A 22,901-nucleotide genomic window follows, 5' to 3' on the forward strand; every position below is an offset into this window, starting at 1 on the left:
TTAGCGTTGACCTTTAATTTAACTGAACTCCTTTACTCCGCTGCTTGGCTTCTTCCCTTCACCTCATCACTCTGTGGCACTAACCAGCAGCGCCCTCCCTTCAACTCTCACAGAGTCAAACTCTGATTTATTATGAACAGAAAGATTTTGCTAAAGAATCGGGGAACTAGTTGTCCACATGGATGACATTCTCCTGTATATTCTCTGGATACTGTTGCAGAGATATGATCGTGAAAAATGTTGGGATGTAATCCTATTTCCTTAGTAACCATTTGTCAAGTAGTCATGGTAAGTGAGGAGTGAGAGAGGACGTCCTCCTCTCCTCTGGCCCAAGTCTTATCATCCTCCCCCAGATGCAGCTGCTACTCCAGCCGCCTGTCTGATACAGGCCTCCACAGCTGCAGGAAGGCCGCGATAACACACTATACACACTCCTAACGTGTACCAGGGATTCACATGAGAGGGATTTAGATTTGCTTTTTGGCTCTGCTATGTGTGTGATCTGTCTGGGCCTATTTTAGAAGTGAAATGTGTCTTGTTGTTTTGTGAAGAAGCTTAGCTGTGAGATTGGGTTTAACATGGAGGTTACAAGTGCGGGAAGAGAAACATTATGGCAAAAAAAGGAGGGAAGGGGATTAGTTGTGCTTTTCCACAAACCTGTGATCTGGGACCCCTGGTGCTGCTGCAAAGAAAATACTTAAAAATCCTGCTTTTTGTGACTGGTATTGCGATTATTATATATTATACCTTTCAGACTGACATAATATGCAATATGTCAGTCTGAAAGGTGCCATGCTTGTATTTTAGCAATCAGGATTTATTTTTTGTAAAATTTTACCTTGTGAAAAATATTTGACTTCTTTTGATGTAGTTGACCTTTTTGCATTTCTAGTGGTAGCTTCACTAAAATAAAACAACATTCCATGGTGAGCATAATTTAGTTACACAGAAACTCAAATGTAGCACCATTCATTATAAGTACCATAATTACTGTTAATTAAGAGCTATTATTTATTATTAAGTGGAAGAGTTTTTGTCAAACACAGATATTGAATTGATAACTGAAATAATTGTAACTCTTTCTGATTCTCCTGCAGTTTTCGCACCAGTAAAGGAATAGGTTACTCCGCTCACTTTGTGGGAAATTGTCTCATTGTGACGTCGTTGAAGTCAAAAGGAAAAGGCTTTCAGCACTGTGTGAAATATGATTTCCAACCCCGCAAGGTAAGAAAACACACATAGATGCAACCAATACCTCTATCTATCTATCTATCTATCTATCTATCTATCTATCTATCTATCTATCTTTATATATTAGTAATTCATTATTAACATAATTTGTAGTCAGTGGAGAGTTTGATAATCCTGTGCCACTTGTTAGATGAGACAGCATCAGGACTGTGTTGCACTAGGAGTGTTGATGAGTGTACATAAGGTCTGTCAATTAAGACCTGCACACTGCCCCTCTATCGCACTGTCAGCATTCTGTTACTGTCTTACACACACACACACACACACACACACACACACACATTCACTTGATGAGATGGGCTTTTGCAGTTTTTGCTGACCCAGTAGAATCTCTGCACTGCCTAACAAAGTTCCCAGTGGTTCCATTTGATCAATTTATAAGTCACCATGTCTCACAACATTTTGTTCACCGCGTGCATGTGTTAATGTGTGTGTGTGTGAGTGTGTGAGTGCTTGCATGCACGTGTGGTATTGCCCACTCTCCAGCTATGCATGCGCCAGCAAAAAAGCTTCTCCTTCTCCCCCCTGCAGTCTTTCTCCCAACTTCAGCCTTCCTCTAGGGAACGTGTCTGTGTTGTCACCAGGGAAGATGCTTTCTAATCAAGACATACACATGCACACACATACACACAGAGCCCGACCAATATGGGATTGTTAAGTCCAATACCGATTTCGATATTTAGGGATTTTAAAATCCGATAGCCGATATATCGGCCGATGTTCTTTTTTTCCCCTTATTTAAAGAAACGCATGACATAAACAAAGATTATCCCTAAAATTTTGTTATGTTGAGACCATACCAAGATACCATGACATAATGCAGTATAAAAATTAACTTTTTTGTTATAAATAGTACTTTGAACAAAAGTACAACAAAATATATTAAAGTTTTGATAAATAAGAGTCAAATGCATAAAACTACAGAGAAATTTTAAAAATATCTGATTTGTTATAAATTATAGAGTACTACTACTAATGAACATTAAAGTAGTGGATTGTGGGGGCTAGCAAAACAGAAACTATAAAAAATACCTATATACTACTGCTACTACGAATAATAATAATACCATATATCATATCTCATGTCATTGCTATGATAATAATGATAATCAGGGTCTCCTACATTGTCAAAAATTATGTATATAATTGTTTTCATGCAATAGTTATTACTTTACATATAATCTGCCACAATGACTACTTTCTACTATGTAGCATGTTCACATCTAGTTTTCCCTTTAATTCTGGACAAAGCTATGAGAAACCATTTTCTGCTGTTAAATTAATTTAATACTACATAATTGGAGGACCTGCAACTTTGTGATTTCACTCTAACGTTTCAGGATTTTAGGGGCATGTTTTTACTATTTGTAGGAACTTATTTAAGTGTCACTCACTTATTGAATTTGTCTCCTTCAGTTTTCTTCACACTCACAGACCTAACATACGTACCTCTGCTGCAAACACGTCAGTGTGCCCCGCCCCGTTTGGTCTCTCCCTGGTAACTTTCTCCATCAGTAGTAGGCTAGTTGCCGGAAAAAACAGAACTTGTCTTCTGGACTTCTCCTCCTGCGATTCCGATCACCGCAGCAGCTCGGCACTGTGTCTCCTTCTGTGTTGTTAGAGACTTTGTGAGTAGACGGCTGCGTGCAGAAGCACAGGGAGGGGCGGGGCTGCACGGTGAGGGAGAGAGGAGCAAACGGTGGCAGGACTTTACAAAACATATTAATTAACTCAACATCAAACTATATTGGTATAAACGGTATTGTCTAATTTTATTTCTCTTTTGAAATTATATCAATATGTACTTCATACCGATATACCGCCCAGCCCTATCTGCAAGTAGCTTATATCGGCCGATAATATCTGCAAAATGATAAATCGGTCGGGCTCTACACACATGCACACTATTAATGGTGTATTGAGGTGAGCAACGGGATAGCTTCGGAAGAGAGTTCTGGTGAATGAATGAGGTTAACACATTGTAATCTTCCATATTACCTAACCCTCTTATAGAGAGCTAATGCTGTGAGAGCATAATCAGTATTGCAAAGACAATTTACTGTATATTGATACAAACATACAGCAGTTGAATGAAAAATAAATCTAAAATGAATAATTGCACTGCAGGAGGCTTGCATCGATAATCTCCACAAGTTTGTGTTTATTAAATAACAATTGTAAAGGTAAGGAAACGACACATTTCACATTTCACTCACCACAGGCTTCAACAGTTCTGCCCTACAGAAGGATTGTCAACATAATGAATTTCACTACCAACAGTGCAAAGTACAAAATAATGTACTAAAACATCAGACCGTATAGCCTAGATACTTTAAGGCAAACAAGGCAAGGCAATGCCTTTTAAACACACAGGCAATTCAAAGTGCTTCACAAAAGAAAGAAATGCATTAGAGCAACATTAATAATAAATAAATAAAATCCATTAAAACACAGCACTGTTTACATTAAAAAAACATCAAAAAAATCAATCAACATAAAACACAACAGTTATTTTATCCTCTTGTCTCTTTCTGTGTGCGTTTTTTTTCAGTGGTACATGATCAGCATCGTCCACATCTACAACCGCTGGAGGAACTCCGAGATCCGTTGCTATGTCAACGGTCAGCTGGTCTCGTACGGCGATATGGCCTGGCACGTCAACACCAATGATGTAAGGGCACCGATAGAGGGAAAGAGGCGTTGTTATATGCACTGATCTTTATGATGAACAAAAAAAAGCCCCCAAAGTATTTTTAAAAATATATAATTTTTTGTACATCATTTGTTGCTATTGGAAGTTTTGCTCCCAAGTAAGGGCTTTATTTCCAGCCTCCGAAATCAAGTATTCATCTGGCACTGCTTACACTTCCCTCCCATCGTGACATTGGCAAACATTTGAGGTTTGCTCTCTGCATTCAGCAGCTGGGGTAGAGTTGCCCTTGGGCCCCGTTCCAGCACAGCCCGTCTAAACTCCAACTTCAAACTTTTCCATTTAGCAGGGGACAGGTAGCCTGACCTCTCAGTGGCAGCAGGGCCTTCATTACACTTCCTTCCTGGTTGGCTCGTGACATTGCCGCAATTACCAGGGGCCGGTGTTATTCTCTGCAAGAAATTCCTCGGCCTTGGGGTAAAATGTATGGCTCACCGAAAGACTTGTACGAAAAAGAAACATACAGTACGCGAGCAAAAAGAACGGGTCTCAAAATGTGTTGATGCTATCAGGGTTTGTCAGTGTTTGTCCTGAAGGCTGAAGATAAAACTTAATCACTTTTAAGAAGCAGAAGAGTAAAGATCTCATTGTGATAAAGGGTGTCAGAGGAGTGGAGAAGATGAAAGGCAAGTGGATAGAAAGAATGTAATAGCAGGTGATGGCAAAGTTGCAACAGAGCGATAAGAAATGAGCAGCTATCGAACGTGCGGCTGTTTTTTGACCATTCTGTGTTCATCACTACAAAAAGCCATGAACTTATGTTTAAATACCTCAAAATGTGAAACAAACATTTCTTTAATGTCTGTTGTGAAACTGAAACTAAAAAACACACAATTTTTAAGAGATAAGTAATGGCTGGTATATCTGTAGTTTACTTCAACAAAGCTAGAATTAGTTTAGTGTTAAACTTTAAATAGACAATGTTACAAGTACTAAACAGAAATGGACACTTTTTCCCTCCTTGGTTGCAGTGAATCATGTTAAACCATGCGCCGTGAGTTACCAAACCTTCTTTGCAAGAAAGCTCTTTTAAAATGTTTGGTATGATGGCTCATTTCCTCATGTGTCCTACCTGTTTTTTTTTCAGAGCTATGACAAGTGTTTCCTGGGTTCATCAGAGACAGCGGATGCTAACAGGGTGTTTTGTGGTCAGCTGGGAGCCATTTACGTGTTCAGCGAAGCACTCAACCCGGCTCAGATCTTTGCCATCCACCAACTCGGCCCAGGATACAAGGTGAGACAACGCCCATGTACTACCTTATCACCCACTGCACTGGATATTCTCTGTACGCTTTACAGCGCATCAATGTCATGCTCTGTTTGGCAGGCAGAATATCCTGGCAACTCAAGGATTGGATTGTCAATGTTACTTAATGCTGTCTCTGACCGTTCACATTGTCAGCTAGAAGTAGTTGAGGCCATCAGTCATTCTTATCAATCGCAAAAATAGCCTGTAAATTGGTGCCAGTTGTTGTACATACTGTAGGTTCCGCTCTGCATTAATGCTGGAGCATGAGTTTTCTGTTTTATGACAAAAAGAACATACCCCTACAGCCCTACAAGTATATCATGCTTAAATACCTTTTCATCAACACCACCAGTCAGTTGATTTTAACTCGATATTATTTACCACTGTTATGTACATAAGTGGATATTTTTTACAACATTCTTTATGTAAAATTGAATTGTTGAAAGTGTTTCATCTGTTACTTTTAGCTCAAGTTTACTCATTTATCCATTATTTCAACTATTTGACTGTGTATTCATGACTTTTTGATAATTACATCAGCCAATTATCCATTATTTTTAGATAACTATTTGAACTGTTTAATTAATCAATTTCAACTATTATTTTGTTACTTTTATTACTTTAATGTCTTTATTAACCATTTATACATCATTTTAACTGTTGTCTTCTCTGCTTGCTTGACAACTGTAATTTGTTCCGGTTTTACAGCTGGCTTATTATGTGGATATGTACTGTATGTTTGTTAAAAAACACCATCATACATATAATTTTTTTTTTTGTAAATTAGTTGAGCTACTCCACAATTTTTACACATACCCCCTGGCAACTGCAGAAACACACCCTGTGGTACAAGTACCCCTGGTTGGGAATGACTGGGCTTGAGTACAGTACTCGATTTTTCCTTTGTGGGATTAATGTATGAAGCAAAAAAAGTACTTTGCAATACTTTAAAATAGCTAAGAAAAAAAGCAGGTGTTGTTAAATGTATGGATTTTCGACGAGAATACAGAGAGAAATCAGTGTTGAGGTAATCAAAATGTAAAACAGCTTCAGAGCTTCTCATAACCTCGATGCAACATATTCTATTGTCCAAAACCAAGCTTTTGACAAGGGAGCTGTCTTCATCCGGGTAACCTAATAGGTGCAGGAATTTTTTTCATTTAGATGAATTCTGCTCCTGTCAGCCAGAACATCACCGCTACCGGTGTTCATTTGTAATTCTGTTTCAGAAGAGGCAGGTGTTTCAAATTCTCAACAGCAGCTGAAAGACATCTGAGCCAATGGTGTGGCTGCAATTACAATCACATCTTCTGAGAACTTATCGGCTACCTAGATTTAAATGTCAACACTTACAATACATACAATGAACAAAATCACTATATAAAGTGTTAATAGATGAAGCAGGTATAGATTAAAGGGTCACAATGAAGGAGCAAATTACAACTCTATCACTAAATACCTCCTGGGAAATCACAAATTGATATCTGGAGTTTGCAGTTTGGAAGTATGTGCTGGTGGATGTTTGGCTTTAAACGCAGAGTCTAGACACAGAACTTTGCATTCCTGTAGTAATAAAATTTATTCAAATGAGGCTTCACAATGTTGGTTGTTGAGCACTGATAGCTTTAGAAATCACTATCTCTGCCTTTTGGCCTGGCTATCAGTGACAGCTGAGATGTTGCAACACCTTGCCAGCTGTCTGCTTCTTGTTTTGGCACACCTGCATGCCTCAGGCCACTTACAGCTTGTTTATGAAGGTGTCCAAAGCTGTCAAGATTTCAGCACCGTGAGGCTGTGCGGGTATCTGAGGGTGCTGATGTGTACGAACAGCTGCTGGTATTTCAGCAGCTCCTAAGAAAGGGTGCATACCGAATCAGAAATGTACTTTTGTTACCTGAGACTTGCTCAGGTGACACTGATGGAGAAACAGATTGACAATATGCAGAGTAGCATAGTAGATTGCATGAGGTAGAGCTTTGTCCCACATAGGAGCACTGAATCATACATGTGAGTTTTACGCCTTCTCAATCTCTCGCAATCATCCTCTCTCAAATAATATAGCCCACAGTTTCCTGGGGCTGATCAGTCAGATGATTGCCTCTCTGCATGGCACAGAATGGGGCTTCTCAGATGCCCAGAAGAGACCATTAAATGGCTCAGTTGTTTCAAAGCTGCAAGCCTCTGTGCTGGTATTGTACTGATGAGTGCGCTGGTTTTACGGTCGGCTAAAAGAGAACACAAGTGGGACTCGGCTTGTGTCACACAGCTTCCTGCTTTAATGTGAATATAGGCCGGTTCACACAGATGCTGATATGTATATATGACAAGTTACTCCTGAGGTATTGCCTAATCGCTGTTGTAGAATCGTATCTTTATATACTGTACAGTGTATGTGTTTGTGTGTGTGTGTGTAGCTGTATATAGCATCTTGGTCTCAGCCACTGTCAGTGTTACTGTTCAGTAATGAGGAGAAAAAGGCAGACAGACACTCTGCTCGCTCCACTAAACAAGCCTTCAGCACCGTGAGAGCGTTCAAGGTCTTCTCGCTCGATGTGCCTCATGATGGCCAACACGCTGTGTGTACTGAATATCCGTGTGTGTTGCAGTTCAGCACATCCATGATCTCCTAATGACAGAAGAAGATGGAACATAACATCTTTTTTTTCTGTGTGGGCTACGATCAAAAGAAGGCTCCAGGTTTTTTTGTTGTCTTTTTGTGTGTGTGTGTGTGTGTGTGTGTGTGTTACACGTATGTCCTTTGACTCACGTGTTACTGTGTGTGTCGCTGGTTGCACTCTTCATCAGGAGTCCAGATGTCCTCATTGCAAAAGCACTGCCAACAATCTGGCCACACCGTAATTAATGGACCGTGTGAGTCTATCTGGACACCTGTATTGTGTGTCTCTGTGTGTGTTTTTGAATGCACATGTGTCTCGTGTGTATTTGCCAGTTTCACTAAAAGTCTTTGTGTTGTGCATTTTGATATTGAACTAAAAGTTCAATATCAAAATGCACAACAGAATCCTTACACACAGCATCCCTTAAAACTGATTTGAACAGGGCTTACTTTGGTAGTAATGACTTGTGTCCTTTAACCAAACATCCGTAACTGCCCTAAAAGTTGAATATTTAATACTGTTTACTTATTGTTTGACTAGTTTTGCATTTTATTTAGGCAAGGTTCTTGCATGGCTGTTTGGTCCCAGTACAACTCGAACTTTCAAATCGGGATTTGTATTTATTAAGGTTTTTATTATCTAATAACTTAAATAATTTGCCAAAATAAGTTTTACAGCATTTTTGTCATATACCGGAGAAGTCATTCTGGAGGTCTGGTTTTCATTCAGCACTGTGTGATGCAGGAAGGCCCAGACTTAGCTGAAAGAAGTGTGTGTGTGTGTGTGTGTGCGCGCGCTTACTTGCGTGCTGTTATCACTGCAGGCCAGTGTCGTATCTGCAGCTCTCAGGTGTGACTCAGGCGGTAGTTGTCGCTTTCATTCCTCTGTGTGTGTGTTTTGGTAACCAGATGAAGGACACACACGTGTTCAAGCACAGCTGTGTAAAGCTTTACATGTGTAAAAATGTACACTTTCCTTCATTCCTGCATGTTTCTCCCGCTGCCTGGCGAATGCCTTCCGTACATCCCTTAATCCTTTAGAGTCAGCGAAGCTCTTTGAGCTACCTGCCGCCATCATAACACAAAATACAAGCTCACATTTACACAGCCACATCTATACCTATGCACAAGTACACACACACACTCTTCATAAATGCACCACAATGCTTACGCAGCAAAAAATGTGCATCTTAATAAGTGTATTAATTTCAAATTCAGGCTATTCAGTGTTTTTTTTTTCATGCAGAGGGCCCACTATCCTTCAAAAATAAACCATAGAGCAATTTATTTGTGTTTGTGATTGATTATCCTTGCACATGGCTGCATTCTAGGTTACTGCTAATGGATACGCTTTTTGACACAGCTGTTTAAAAGCTTTTTAACACTGGGTCATCGGCTCTTGTATTTCACTAAAGTAATATGTTCTAATGTCAGAAAATATAAATGTAGACAAGCTGTCCTACCATGTAATTGCCATTAAATACTCTTGGCAATAATGTTTTGCTTGCAAGAATGTGTGTCTGGAAAGTGTGCTTAAGGTCCAGATCGTTAGTTTATCAAGTAAGCTTTTCATGTCACAAGTGATTCTGCTAATTGCAAGGAAGGAGAAAGTTAAAGTTAAGATGGTGCTAGATTTGTATTCCGCCCCTGGACGGAGATAAGGATGTTACGCTGTGGAGGTTTTCTTCAGACGTCTTCATTGTGCAGCGTGCTCTTTGCTTCGGTGTGAAATCTTGCGCTGCATGGATAAAACTGCTCAGGGCTCATTTTCTACAGCAGACCTCAGATGAAAGGTTTAGAACAAAATGGGCCTGCAGGTCTGTGAGCAGCCCAGGGCTTTCCTGTGCAGTCAGGCTGAGCAAGGCGCCTGGGGACCCAGCCGCTCGAAGGGGAGAGCGCCCCTTGCCTGGAGGAGCTGCTGCAAAGAGTGGCTGAGCAACTCGCTGGCCTTTCATCTGCGGGGCTTCGTGTGTGTATCAGCACTGCTGCAGGACATATGGACCCACAGACCTGTGCAGACCGACAGATATAGACATAGATGCACACACACATTAACAAAGTGCAAACTACACTTCCTGCAATATCTTAACGGAGACAACATATTGATTTTTGTTCTTTACAGTTCCCCCACCCCATGTGTGTGAGTTTGCATTTCAGTATTAATGTATGAGAAACTGATGAAAATTATGAAAGTAAGGAAAACAGTTCATGAAAGAGAGATTTTAGATTTTAACAAGATAAAGCTTTAGCAGCTCGTGGGAAAGGTTAAAGTTCATGTTACGTGCAGGATAAGTGTAACGTGATATGCTGAAATTAAATAAAACAAATGTGTCCGTACTGTTTTGTGTGTTTTTTGTTGGTAGACTACAAATAGATAAGACTGCAGAGAGATAAATTTGGAGCTCTTGAGTGGCTCTCTCACACATCCACTCCCCCGCTCATCTCTCATTCTGGGCTAATTGAATTAATGCCTGGGTTAGCTCTGTGTTCATTAAGCTAATGCTGTGTTGTTTACACATGGCTCATGCTGCAATTAAGCAGACTCCATTTTGGGTGTTGAACTCGTCTCTCGCCTCATCTCTCGCCTTCGGCCAGTGTCTCTCGGATTTAAAGTTTTTCTCACAGGACTCTTTGACATTTTCTTCCTCTTTCTCCATCTGCTGCAGAGCACGTTCAAGTTTAAGTCGGAGAGTGACATCCACCTGGCCGAGCACCACAAGCAGGTGTTGTACGATGGCAAGCTGGCCAGCTCCATCTCCTTCACCTACAACGCCAAGGCGACGGACGCCCAGCTCTGCCTGGAGTCGTCGCCCAGGGAAAACCCCTCCATCTTTGTCCACTCACCACACGCACTAATGCTACAGGTCAGTCTGGTTGGATTTATCACCAGCCTGGTTCCAGACCTCTGCATCTCTGCCTCGTGATTTGTTTAGCACTGAATGATTGAATTGAAAAAGACAGCTCAGTTTGATTATCAGGCTTGTTTGGTACAGGCTGGCTCACACTCGCCTCAATTGCATTTTTTGGTGAGATTCTCTGCTGTTCATTTAACGCTGTCTTTTGAGGATTTTGCTTGTACAGTAGCTGTATTTAAGTGGTTTTCTTTCCAAGTGTCCTTCATTCAAGGTTGGTGGGCCTTGGTAATGGTGGTTCATCTTTGTATCTCATCTGGATTCCTAAGAGTTTCCTTTGCTCATTGTACGAAAAATGCACTAGCAATTCAGGCAGCAATTACTGTAAGACAAAATTGCAAAGGTGGCAAGTGAGTGAAATTGTATCATAGTTATATTGTTATTTTAGGTAGTTTGTAGAGGTTTTTCAGTCCAGTGAGTTAAAGCATAAAACAGTTTCAGAGTTATATAGGCGCCATTTACAGCATTATGGAAATTAAGTTCATTTTTTAAATAAATTCTATTTAAAATTTTCTCTCTCAAATCCCAAAAATATTTTTATTGCATTACATAATTAAGAAAATATAGTGTTTGTACCAATCTTATACACTTTATATGGATTAAAATCAGGATGTGTGAAAAGAAGCTATTGGACAAACAACAAAGAAGAATGTGTACATACATAGTGAAATCAGGTTGTATCTCTGACAAATGTGCTCAATATTTTGTATATTTTGGGGTTCAAATCTCATATTCAGGTACCAACGACAAGTTCTGAGCTTTAATTTTTGTTAATATTTGTAGCAATGCCGAATTTCTGATGACAGTGAGTTTCTCTGTCAGCACTAACAGTCAATTTCCATCCGACAGGATGTGAAGGCCATTGTTACCCACTCCATCCACAGCGCCATCCACTCGATAGGCGGCATCCAGGTCCTGTTCCCTCTCTTCGCTCAGCTGGACTACAAGCAGCTCAATGACTGCAGCGTGGACACCACAGTCTGGTGAGCGGTCTACAAAAATAAAAGGAATCCAGCGTCTGCCTGTAATGCAGTGATTTAGACTGTATAAATGATTTCTAGTACAGTCAGTGGGCTAAAACATCCAAAAATGCATGTTTTGTTATTTAATGTGCAACATTTACAGCAGCAGATCCTGGATTGGAGTCAGAAACAAACGAAGGAAAGGGGGGGAAAGAAGCGAAAGAAGACCCCATGAGCATAGAGAACAGGGTGGGAAAGAAAAAAGAGTTGTGTGGTTTTTCCTGGAGCAATGAGCAGCTTTTAGAAAGTCAGTGCGTCTACTATTGACAATGATAACAAAGGAAAAAACACCCTTTTATTAAAAATAAATGAACGAGAAGGTAAATGTGGTTATGGGGAGAGGTGAAGCAAACATTACTTATAAACTTTACTCACATACTCCAACAGAAAACACAGAGCAATGCATCCAACAACTTCCACGCTGCGTTACTGAAATATGTGTGAACAATGTGTGTGTTGCAGTGCCACTCTCCTGGCGTTCCTGGTGGAGCTGTTGAAGAGCTCAGTGGCCATGCAGGAGCAAATGCTGGGGGGGAAGGGCTTTCTGGTGATTGGATACCTGCTTGAGAAGGTCAGTAAAAGGCCTCCACACTGAGAAGTTTGTGTTCATGTACATGTTGTTGTTGTTGGGTGAATAAGGAAAGTGGCCTTGCTTTTTACCATGACCTCCATTAAGTTTTTAAGCTTTTAAGGCCCCCTCCGAGCTAAAACTAATGCAGTCTAATAGAACAGTTGATTCTAGCTGTAAGATTGTTTTGGAGACTGCATGTGCTGGCTGAAATGTAGTACTGTATAAAGACTAAAAGTTAAAACAACAATATTGTTTTAAAAAGAGGTTTGAATGACCATTCAGCCTGATTTAATCTCAGCTTATATTTCCCATCTTTTGTCCAGTCGTCACGAGTCCACATCACCAGGGCAGTACTTGAACAGTTCCTGTCCTTCGCCAAGTATCTGGATGGTTTACCTCACGGAGCGCCTCTCCTCAAACAGCTCTGTGACCATGTCCTCTTCAACGCTGCCATCTGGATACACACCCCTGCCAAGGTTTGTTTATTAGTGTGTATCTACTGAATGTGTGTGTTTGTGTTTTCATGACCTTGCTGCAAAAAAAAACAGGAGATGATGGTCTGAATAAGAGAATTAATGGAGTGACTAGATTATGAAAAAAAGAAAAGGACAGAGAAGAGAGAGAATTTATTTTATGCTTACAGTGCCCAGGAGATTTTTTTCTGAATGCAAGGAAAATTGAGACAAGCAAGGAACATAAAATGTGGAAGAAAAAGAGGAGGAGGAGAATGACATCTTATTGGCCATTGCCCTTTACCATAATATAACAAAGGAGGTTGCAGGACACTGATGGAGGAGCTGAGACATCACGCAGGGAAAGGATATAACAGGCAAGCAGAGGAAACAAAGAGAAAAAGTGATATTTGAAAAGACCCCGGGACTGGAGAGAGATGTGTGTTTCCTATTTTCCTTTTCACTCTGAACTACATGCGATTGTTCCTGGCATTCCCGCGGGGCCAGTCAGCCCTTGCCTCCATTATTTTCAGAACTTCCTGACTCCCCGTCTTCCTCCCTCAGACCCTGAGATCTGATTGGCTCCTGGGTATAGCAGTACCGCTCTCCAGGGCGTGCTGGAGTTGAGACTGAAAAAATGCAACTGAGCAGTTGCAGCTGCTCGGGAGAGAAAAAGGAAGGTGTGAATCCAGCAGAATCCAACACAGCATAAACATATCAACCTTAGTTGACTAAACCAGACAAGCCTGTGTGGTTCCTTATTGGATTTTTTACCTTCAATTGAGTGCCAATACAGAAAATTACAATTTGTTTCCTGTAAACATGACCACAATTCAGCAGGGTCACAAGACAAGCATAATAAATTCACAGCAACACCACAAAATCTTTTAATCCTTTAATCTTACTTCCACTCTACCATTCTGTCTCCCTCTGAACTTTATTATTTTCCACTTCTCAGGGTATTATTATCTCCTTCATTATGGGCAAGAATAGCCTTGGTCGTTCTCAGGACAAAATGAAACACTTGGAGATATCACATCTGAATCTCATCTGCCATTTCTCACAACATCTTCCTTGCTTTGCGCTGAAAATAAAGAGGCTGTTGTCTTTACCAAGCACTTCTGGTTAACGTAATCCTTTCAGGGATGGAGACAGGATGTTTCTTACAAGCTATTGTTGGAGCAGTGCAGCCCAAACTATTGTGCTATGATGATTTCAGGCCAAACAAGTTGTAAATCGCACCAGGTAAACACATCAGCTCAATGCATGAAATGTAATGTAATGAAAGCCGTTTAAGTCAGCCGAGTGCTCTCTCAATTCTGCAGTAGATGGCCTGCGATGCGGTATGGTCAGGCACTCTGCTAATTTCATCCTCTTAAACAGAGCTATCTTGTTAAGGCTGGTCCTTAGCACCACGGTCACTGTAATGAGCTCAGAGATTTGTGAGCGTGCAGTAGACTCCAATCTGCGTACGGCTGCGATGGAGAGGATTGGTTACAGGAATATTAAGAGAGGGAAAAGGGGAACAGCAGGAGACAGGGAACAAGGGAAGAAGGAAATGAGCAATTGGAGAGCAGCCTCCCTAAATGTCAGCGCTGCGTAAGGAGCTCCTCAGATGCTTGACAGCTTCAGGCACAGGAACATCAAAAATAACACAAAGCAGAAAACATTGGTGCTTTTGCTGGAGTGTTGTTTCCTCCCATCCCCCTGTCGCTGTGTTTTTCACAATAAAAATGCCTTTTGTTTTAACACTCAGAATACACAGCTGATTTGTCTGACCTTCGTGTGTGTTTATGTACCTATATGTGCTGTATAAATGGATATGTCTGGTGTGTATACAGGTCCAGCTATCCCTCTACACATACCTGTCATCGGAGTTCATCGGCACTGCCACCATCTACACCACCATCCGCCGTGTCGGCACCGTCCTACAGCTGATGCACACCCTTAAGTACTACTACTGGGCCATCAACCCGCTGGAGTGCAGTGGAATCACCCCCAAAGGTCTTGGTATGTTCACACCTGCACACAGTTTGCACATAAAAGCATGCTCACTGTAAAAAAGAAAAGGAACAATAGCAGTCTATTTTACACTCTTAATGAACACCACTTGATATTTAAAGACACTGTTCCTGACCTCCTAAGGCACATGACTTAAGTCCTAAAATTATTAAGGCATTTATCAATACACATAGTGGTAATGTCGATCTCTGACATACATTGAATATGTCCATCATGTTTTTCATCCATCCATCTGCTATGATTGTTTGGTATAAGGTCGCAGGGGGCTGGAGCCTGTCCCACACAAAGAGGCTATTCACACCTGGCATGTGTCTTGGGAGATCGGATCACAAGTGGACAGCTCTAAGCACGTCAGTTCACACCTGGCATTAGAATGCATCTCAAGTGACCACTTCACCACTCTATATACGAATAAAACACTGTACAACATTTCCGTTTGCCAAATGCCTTAATTTGATGCATTTACTGTTTATCAGAAATGAGACAAGACCTAGGTTGGGGAAAAAAATTATAAACAACACCGGAGCAAAGTGTTTTTGGGGGCTGGTCCTCACTAAGTACTGTACAAAAACACAACTGTATGACTTTATTCACTGGTTTTGGTGAAACTGGATCATATTTTTTGATTGCTTCTGTACATTGAAATCAGACCTGGTATTAATATGCGTCTCCAGTGTCCACATTGAGATCCTCTGTCCAGCTCAGCGCAGGTTCAAAATATGCTCTATAACCATAGACTGTACAATAACTTTCTGTACCTTCTCTGACCTGCTTTCCACTGTGATTTGTTTTCCTCCTTGGATTATACACCCATTTTTTTCCTGTCTCTTCAGCGGTGCACTGATGTAATAGCTCAGCTGGAAAATGAAAGTTATGCCTGGCATCGTTTCCCTCTGCAACCTTTCTTCCTAATGTGTACTCCTTTCTGTTATTTTAGTTGACTATATTGAGTTTAACTCAACAATGCACAACTTCATGTTCACAAACCAATACTTTTTGTTCACTGTTTACCAAAAAACAGGAGCACATTCAATGAACACCACTCTTTAAGCACGTTCAATTGCAATTACCCAAAACGCATTTTAATGCCAGGTGTTGAGGAGGCCAAAGCATCCTCAATGCATTCACTCCAGTACTGAGCCACCAGAGTTGTCCAAATGTGATTGGATCACCCAAGACGCATGTTAATCCAGGTATAAACAGGGCAACACTGACCGTGATATTCATACCTTTGATTAAGGTGATTTGATTAAGACATCACTAGAGGAAGGCTTCCAGTGATTAATGCATATGATATTTGCAATATGAATTTGCACACTATGCCATAGTATTAGAGAGGTCAAAAAGTAATAACTTTAAATGATTACATGTGTTTTTTGAATAGAAATAATATTTTCTTTCACAACCATAAGCCTTTTCACAGTTTTGAGTAACACTTTCTCTTAATCATTTTTTGGCTTGATTATTATTCAGCCTTAATTCTACAGAACCACTTGCTACATGCATTCAATTATAATTACTTTTAATTATATGCAGTTGCCCTATGAGCAGTGATTATTTTGAGCTTTCTTTAAGATGAGCAACTAAAGAGGTTTTAAAATTGTGAAATCAGCTAAAAAACAACCCCATGAGGACATAAAGTCAGTAATCAACAAGACTTTAATAGCTAACCGAATGTCTAATGGCTTTGAATAGGTATGCAAATTTTCAGGAACACATTTATTTAATGTTGGGTCAAATAATTACAGCGTCGTTAAATTGCGTACAATACTGATTTAATCGTCCTTTCAGGATGGAGATAATGACAGGAAAGAAGTCGTTTATGCTACACACAGACACATACATGCATTTAGTGGGCGTGAGTGGGTAATTTTCCCTTCTCTTAACACACTGTCTGTGTGCTTATGAGCAAGGGAGTGAATAAGACCACTGTAGAAAAAGAGAATCCATATTATTTTTTTACTGGTGGGTGGAAGAATAACAGTGTTGCCTGTGTAACACAAACACTGCTCCTTTTGTGCCTCCTGTGAAAGCAGCATATTTGGAAATAAAACTGTAAATGATTTGTCCATATTTGAAAAGGAATTGCAATTAAAACACATTGTATTCCAAACTCGACACAGCGACATATCAGATTTGATATTTTCACTGCCCTTTGTAAATCATCACAGAGCAGTGTTACCGCAGCCACTGTTACCAAACACACCAGAGCAGAACAGAGAGGTCGGAGTGGGCCTTTCACTTTAATCAACCTCTTCTTTCTCCCGGGACCCTCTGCCAATGATGAGTACACATCCCATGTTGCCGTGGCAACAGACAGATTTGATTGGCAGATGCAAGGGAGCTTTTGGTATTTCTAATCAAGTGGCTGTCTGGCTTCCTTTCTGTTTGGCGATATTGCTGTTTGACTGCTGGGATTTAGCCCCATGAAGAGCCACTGATAACAGTAGCAATTAGCCTCAGACATAACTACTAATGGCTGCTCAAAGCTAAAGGACGTGCTAGTTGTGGTTTGGAAGTCTGTCTGTACCGGACTATACTGTAAGAGTGTTAAATGCATTGATGGAATTAATTAGCATAGGGATGAGGAGATGTTTTGAACATATAAAGGGCTTTGTGGATAAAAATGTATTTAACTGTGCCTCAGTCTGAAGTAATGCGGTTGAATCCAAGCTGCAGATAAACAGCGTGTGTGTGTGTGTGTGTGTGTGTATATATATATATATATATATATATATATATATATATATATATATATATAATATACAATGTCCTACACCTGCTTTGACTCTAGTTAGAAATACGCAGTTCCTCTCCGAGTTTTTACAAATAAATCTATTTAATGTTGGTTACAAATTGCTAGGGGAAAGGGGAAAAGGGGAGAGCGTGCACTCTCCCTAATAAAAACACCTCAGTCCTTTTGCACTATCAATGATCACTGTTTTTGAACTCTGCAGCTAAATTGTAATACAAGTGAAAAAAGTGATGGCTTCCACTGAGTGAAACAAGATTGAGGCTGAAGTTTATTTATTTATTTATTTATTAATGGATTTTAAACATTTGATTCTATTTATTTTCTATTCTATTTATTCTATTGTTTATTCTTTTCTTTATATGTTATACTGTAATCGATTGTCACATAATGTAATTTGATCAGTGTCAAATTTTATAGTAAATATCTTACTTGTCCAGTACAAGTAATCTTGAGCACACACAGACTGAATGTGGATCAACAAACAAATGAAAAGGCTTCAAAAAACTGTAGAAATTCACTGTATTTTTAGATCAAACAACCCGTGTTTGAAGTTGGGCCCTCACACACACACACACACACACACACACACACACACACACACACACACACTCACACTCACACTCACGCACACATACAGGCACACACATAGGCACACAGACATAGAACATGCATAATTTTTATTAATTTAAAAAAACCTCTTTGCTTTTTCACATTATCTGGCAGAATAAAACAGTTTTTCACAATGACTGGAAAAAAATGTTGAGTCAGATTTAGATAAAAGGAGCACAAGAGGAAAGAAAATTAATTTCAAAAGGTAAATGTCCATAATTAAAGCTGTCCCTGAGAAGCGGTTTAAATGAATATAAGCTTGATTCCTCTGTTAACAAAAGACCCCTAAAACAGAGGGGTTGCACTCGCACGCGTTCACCTGGTGCATTCATGTGCTCGTTTGACACGGAGCTGCTGCGCAACCATGATGGATGGTGAGTGTCACCAGTCTGCCAACATGTACCAGCTTGACTGATAAGGATGATGGATCACAAGGGATTGCTCCAGTGTTATGTTTTGGCTTTGTGAAGAGCAGGTGAACCGACTGAAACACCTTCACACTAGTATGATTTAAGGCCAGCAGAGCCTGACAAAAGATATGGAGAATCTTTGAATATTCTTCCATTCACATCCTCTGTCTTATGTTCCTCTCTTAGCTTACTTCCGCTGGCTAAGCAGCTACAGGTCAGATATTGGTTTAAATGTTCTGAGAGGATGCAGGTGCATTTTATTGTGCTTACAATAAACACTGTTTACAGTTGCAGTACTCTCCTTTTGTGACTTGCATAAAATAAGCCTGATTCCAAACATCCTGATTCAGCAAAGTGTGCAAATGCTCACAAGATCATAAATGTTTATTGTTAACATATAAACTTAACAAACCTCTGTTGGGAATGTGGAACACTGATGAGAACGAGCAGCTTGTGAGGTTTATTGTGTCTAGGCTGTTGTGAATGCTTGTTAATGACATCTGTAGAAAGGTAGTTGAGGAAGATTGACAATGAGTAGGGAAGAAAAAGTCAACTTGAACTGGCTGTAGTGGCCACTGGGACCATTAAAGGAAAAATGGTCTTTTTTCTAAACGGTGGGTCTTAAATCATTCTTGCTTTGGTCTGAATCTATTCATCTTTTAGAGTATTTGGCAGCATATTCCATTAGTTATTTGGCAGCCGTTTTGAGCCAATTCATCACAGCCATAGTGTATCTGGCGTACACATTAAACACCTCAAAAATGAATGAAATACAGTTATATGAATGAAAATGCAGTGCCAACAACTGAGTTGTCAGTTTTCTTCTTACACATTTCACAGGTAGAAGAAGTCTTTGTGGCTCTCAGAGCACATGGTTAACACTAATGCAGGTCTGTGGCAGTTATAAACCACTGCAAAATGAAACTAAATGCTTCAAGAATGGCAAAAGACGTCAGACCTTTTAGAAGCGGGCGATGACATCAGACCCGCATGAGAAATTGCTTTTGTTGTGCGTCAGATGCTTTTGTGTTTTTAGCTTGATGATTTCTTTGTAGCTCAGCACAGCAAACATCTGATCGAGTGCCAGAGCTTTAAAGTAGATATAGTGGATTACAGTGCTTGTTTGGTTTGGATCATTTGAACCATCAATCACATTTTTGTAAATTGCCATGTCTTTGCTGTAATCAGTTAGATTAGTACAACTATAAAATATCCAGATTGCCAAATTGCCTCTGGTGTTAATGACAGTGATTTACAGTTCACAGATCTATCATAGATGTGTGTGTGTGTGTTTGTGTGTGTGTGTGTACTAACATGTTTTTCTCTGCTCTCCAGGAAGCCTAATAAAACCTAATATCAGTAAACAGCAGGGCTCACGCAGACTGTGCTACAGACATATTTAGCGGATCATTATCGTGCATAAAAATGGATTTTTAACAGGAAATTATTCTTTTGTTTATGTGCGTTTGTTTAGACGGACCACGGCCATCCCAGAAGGAGATCATCTCGCTCAGAGCCTTCATGCTTCTCTTCCTCAAACAACTCATACTAAAGGTATGGAGAGGGACACAGATTCCTGTTATGTTCATCACATAGTTTAAGTTGCAAGAAATCACTATTTTTCCATTACGTCCTCTGTTGTGTTTCTCCCTCCTGGGGTCCGCTGGCTTAATCTAAAATGTGTGTGGAGAATCGCATTATGGATCAGCAGCCTGAATGAACCGCTGTAGCTCTTGCGTGTGCTCGTATTGATTTGTTCCTGTACTTCACGTGTGTGTGTGTGTGTGTGTGTGTGTGTGAGAGGTTAAAACGCATCAGCCAAGAACAAAATTAAAGAAGTCATCCGAGGTTAATAAAATGTACAAACAATCGAAGATCGTGAATGTTTTGGTGAAAGATGTCAATGTCTTTTTTTCACAGGACCGGGGCGTGAAGGAGGATGAGCTACAGAGCATTCTCAACTACTTATTGACCATGCATGAGGTAAATGAGAGAGACACAAAGAGATGGTTGAGTAGAGCTGGTGGCAAAAATGTGCATTATAATTTGTAGGCCAGAGTTTTGGTCCACTTAAAGGAGCGAGAGTGTGAGTCATCTTCGGCGCTGTGACAGCATGAAAAATGGCACAACAATGGACTGAACACAATGTACTCTTCTGTAACAATTATATCTATTCTTGCTCTGAAATACCACCTGCTCCTCCGCAATCCCCCTCCTTGTCCACCCCTACAACTCTCTCTTTGTCCTCTTAACCCTCCACTCGTCTGTCTCATCGGGCTTCCTCTTCCTCCTTTGTTCACCTGTTCAACTTTGCTTTCCTTCCCTCAGGATGAGAATATCCACGATGTGCTCCAGCTGCTGGTGGCTCTTATGTCTGAACACCCAGCGTCCATGATCCCTGCATTTGACCAGAGAAATGGCATAAGGTGAATGTGCACACACGTCCACAAACACATATACAGATCTGATGCAAAAAGGTTTTTCTTCTTCTTAAATATGATTGTAATCATTGTCTATCTGAACACATTTTGTTTGCATTGTTGTTTAGACCTTTGCTGTTTTTATTACATCGGATAACCAAACAAATACATATCTAGTTCAACATTAGGCAATAAATATACTGGCAAATAAATGATTATATATATATATATATATATATATATATATATATATATATATATGATTTACATATTCCGTATTGATGATTTTAAAAGCAGGGAGAGAGCTGGATTTAAAATGTACCAGATAAAATTGTACTCTCTGTTTGTACAGAAAAACATTCTCTGTCTTTATTATATTATTAGTCTGAGCTCAGTTCTTTTCCAGAATGGATTTGTGTCGCAGCCACAGCGTAAATGCTTCACTATACGGCTTAAGCTATTGTTATATTTTAATTTACAATAATAATAATAATTACATGTAATAATTTTACATGTACAAAGCGTAGCTTCAACCAAGCAGCATTCTTTCTCAAAGACAGCCCCTAACTGTGCTGGAAATCCCCAAAAGCACAACTGCACATTGATGTCTTTTCGGTTGCCATGGTGAACCTTCTCTCGCCAGAGAGCTAGTCAGCAAACTGTGTTGTTGTTGTTCTCCCATTATTTTGTCTTTACTTTTATGTGCTTTGAAGAAAATGCTTCAGTCAGTGCACGTGTTGCTAATGTTGAGGATGTCTACTGAGTATCAGGCAGCAGGTGTTTACTACACAAAAAAACAACTCCTGGTTTTTTTTGTTGTTTTTTTACTTTTAGCCTTTATTGAAGGTAGAGTAATTCCTTCATTGACATGTAATTAGTTTGGCTGTGTGTTACAGGGTGATCTGCAAGCTCCTGGCCTCTAAGAGCGAGAGTATCCGGGTCCAAGCCCTCAAAGTCCTGGGCTACTTCCTCAAGCACCTTGGTCACAAGTCAGTACCTCTTTGTCTCTGTGCTTTCTGCCTCCTATATTCCTCTGTGTGGTGTTAGGTGCTCAGTAAATGGCGAATCACTGAAATAAAGGAACACTTTGATTAAGAGGCCACACATTTAAGTCCAAGAGTGAGAAAACACGCAGTAAAAACTACAGCGGTAGAGCCCCAAGTGAGCCTTAGAAGAACGGTTTGTTTGTTTGTTTGTTTGTGTGTGTGTGTGTGTGTGTGTGTGTGTGTGTGTGTGGACACAAAGATAATGTCCTCATCATCACGTCCAGGTGGAATAATCATTTCGACAGTGTGCACTGGTAGGGAGGTGGAAACTTGATGAGCAGCAGTGAATGCTGGGGGATTTATTCGTCCCATGTGACATATGCGCGTCTCACCGCACGACATGTAAGCAGGCTGCCAGGCTGCACCTGAGCCCTGCACCTTCAATCCACCGCCTACCCAACATCTGCTCCAGCCACACAAGTTTACACGTCACTTCCATACTTGAAGAAATGTAACTTTGATCAAAAAAAATTGTGATAGATAAAACAACCAAACAGTTACACTTCTGAATGACATTTCACAATATAATAAATTAAAAAATGCCTAAATCAATTGAATTGATCAATTAAGTAAATGTGTGAGTAAGTGATTTACTGATAATCCGATGATTTATTGGCTTGAAAAAATAAGGGTTTCTGCTGTAATCATGATTCCAGAGCCACTGACTGTTTTATGGTATTGCATTGTATGCATTTAGCCCCATTGTCTCACTCATCTGATTAAAAGTGGAGTAAAACTGCATCAAAGGTGGATCACACCACAAATGAGCTGTTGGATTTATAGCACTCTGTTTCTTGAGAATTTACAACAATTCACCAACTGAGGGGGACCTGACAGTTCCTTTTTAAATGCATT

General features: G+C 40.1%; 1 protein-coding gene across 20 annotated transcripts in view; it reads left to right on the forward strand.

Annotated features, from left to right (window-relative positions):
- nbeaa (neurobeachin a) overlaps positions 1-22,901 on the forward strand; it is a 94,757-nt gene that overhangs the window by 38,369 nt on the left and 33,487 nt on the right. For all 20 annotated transcript variants that reach the window (XM_046040036.1, XM_046040042.1, XM_046040039.1 and 17 more), the window contains exons 6-17: positions 1,098-1,224; positions 3,803-3,922; positions 5,049-5,195; positions 10,494-10,691; positions 11,589-11,722; positions 12,224-12,332; positions 12,656-12,808; positions 14,626-14,794; positions 20,055-20,134; positions 20,501-20,563; positions 20,909-21,006; positions 21,897-21,989. In XM_046040036.1, coding sequence (XP_045895992.1) covers positions 1,098-1,224; positions 3,803-3,922; positions 5,049-5,195; positions 10,494-10,691; positions 11,589-11,722; positions 12,224-12,332; positions 12,656-12,808; positions 14,626-14,794; positions 20,055-20,134; positions 20,501-20,563; positions 20,909-21,006; positions 21,897-21,989 — 1,491 coding nt within the window. The remainder of the gene's footprint in view (positions 1-1,097; positions 1,225-3,802; positions 3,923-5,048; positions 5,196-10,493; positions 10,692-11,588; positions 11,723-12,223; positions 12,333-12,655; positions 12,809-14,625; positions 14,795-20,054; positions 20,135-20,500; positions 20,564-20,908; positions 21,007-21,896; positions 21,990-22,901) is intronic.

The sequence above is a fragment of the Micropterus dolomieu genome, linkage group LG23 (genome assembly GCF_021292245.1).
Source record: "Micropterus dolomieu isolate WLL.071019.BEF.003 ecotype Adirondacks linkage group LG23, ASM2129224v1, whole genome shotgun sequence".
Classification (NCBI taxonomy): domain Eukaryota; kingdom Metazoa; phylum Chordata; class Actinopteri; order Centrarchiformes; family Centrarchidae; genus Micropterus; species Micropterus dolomieu.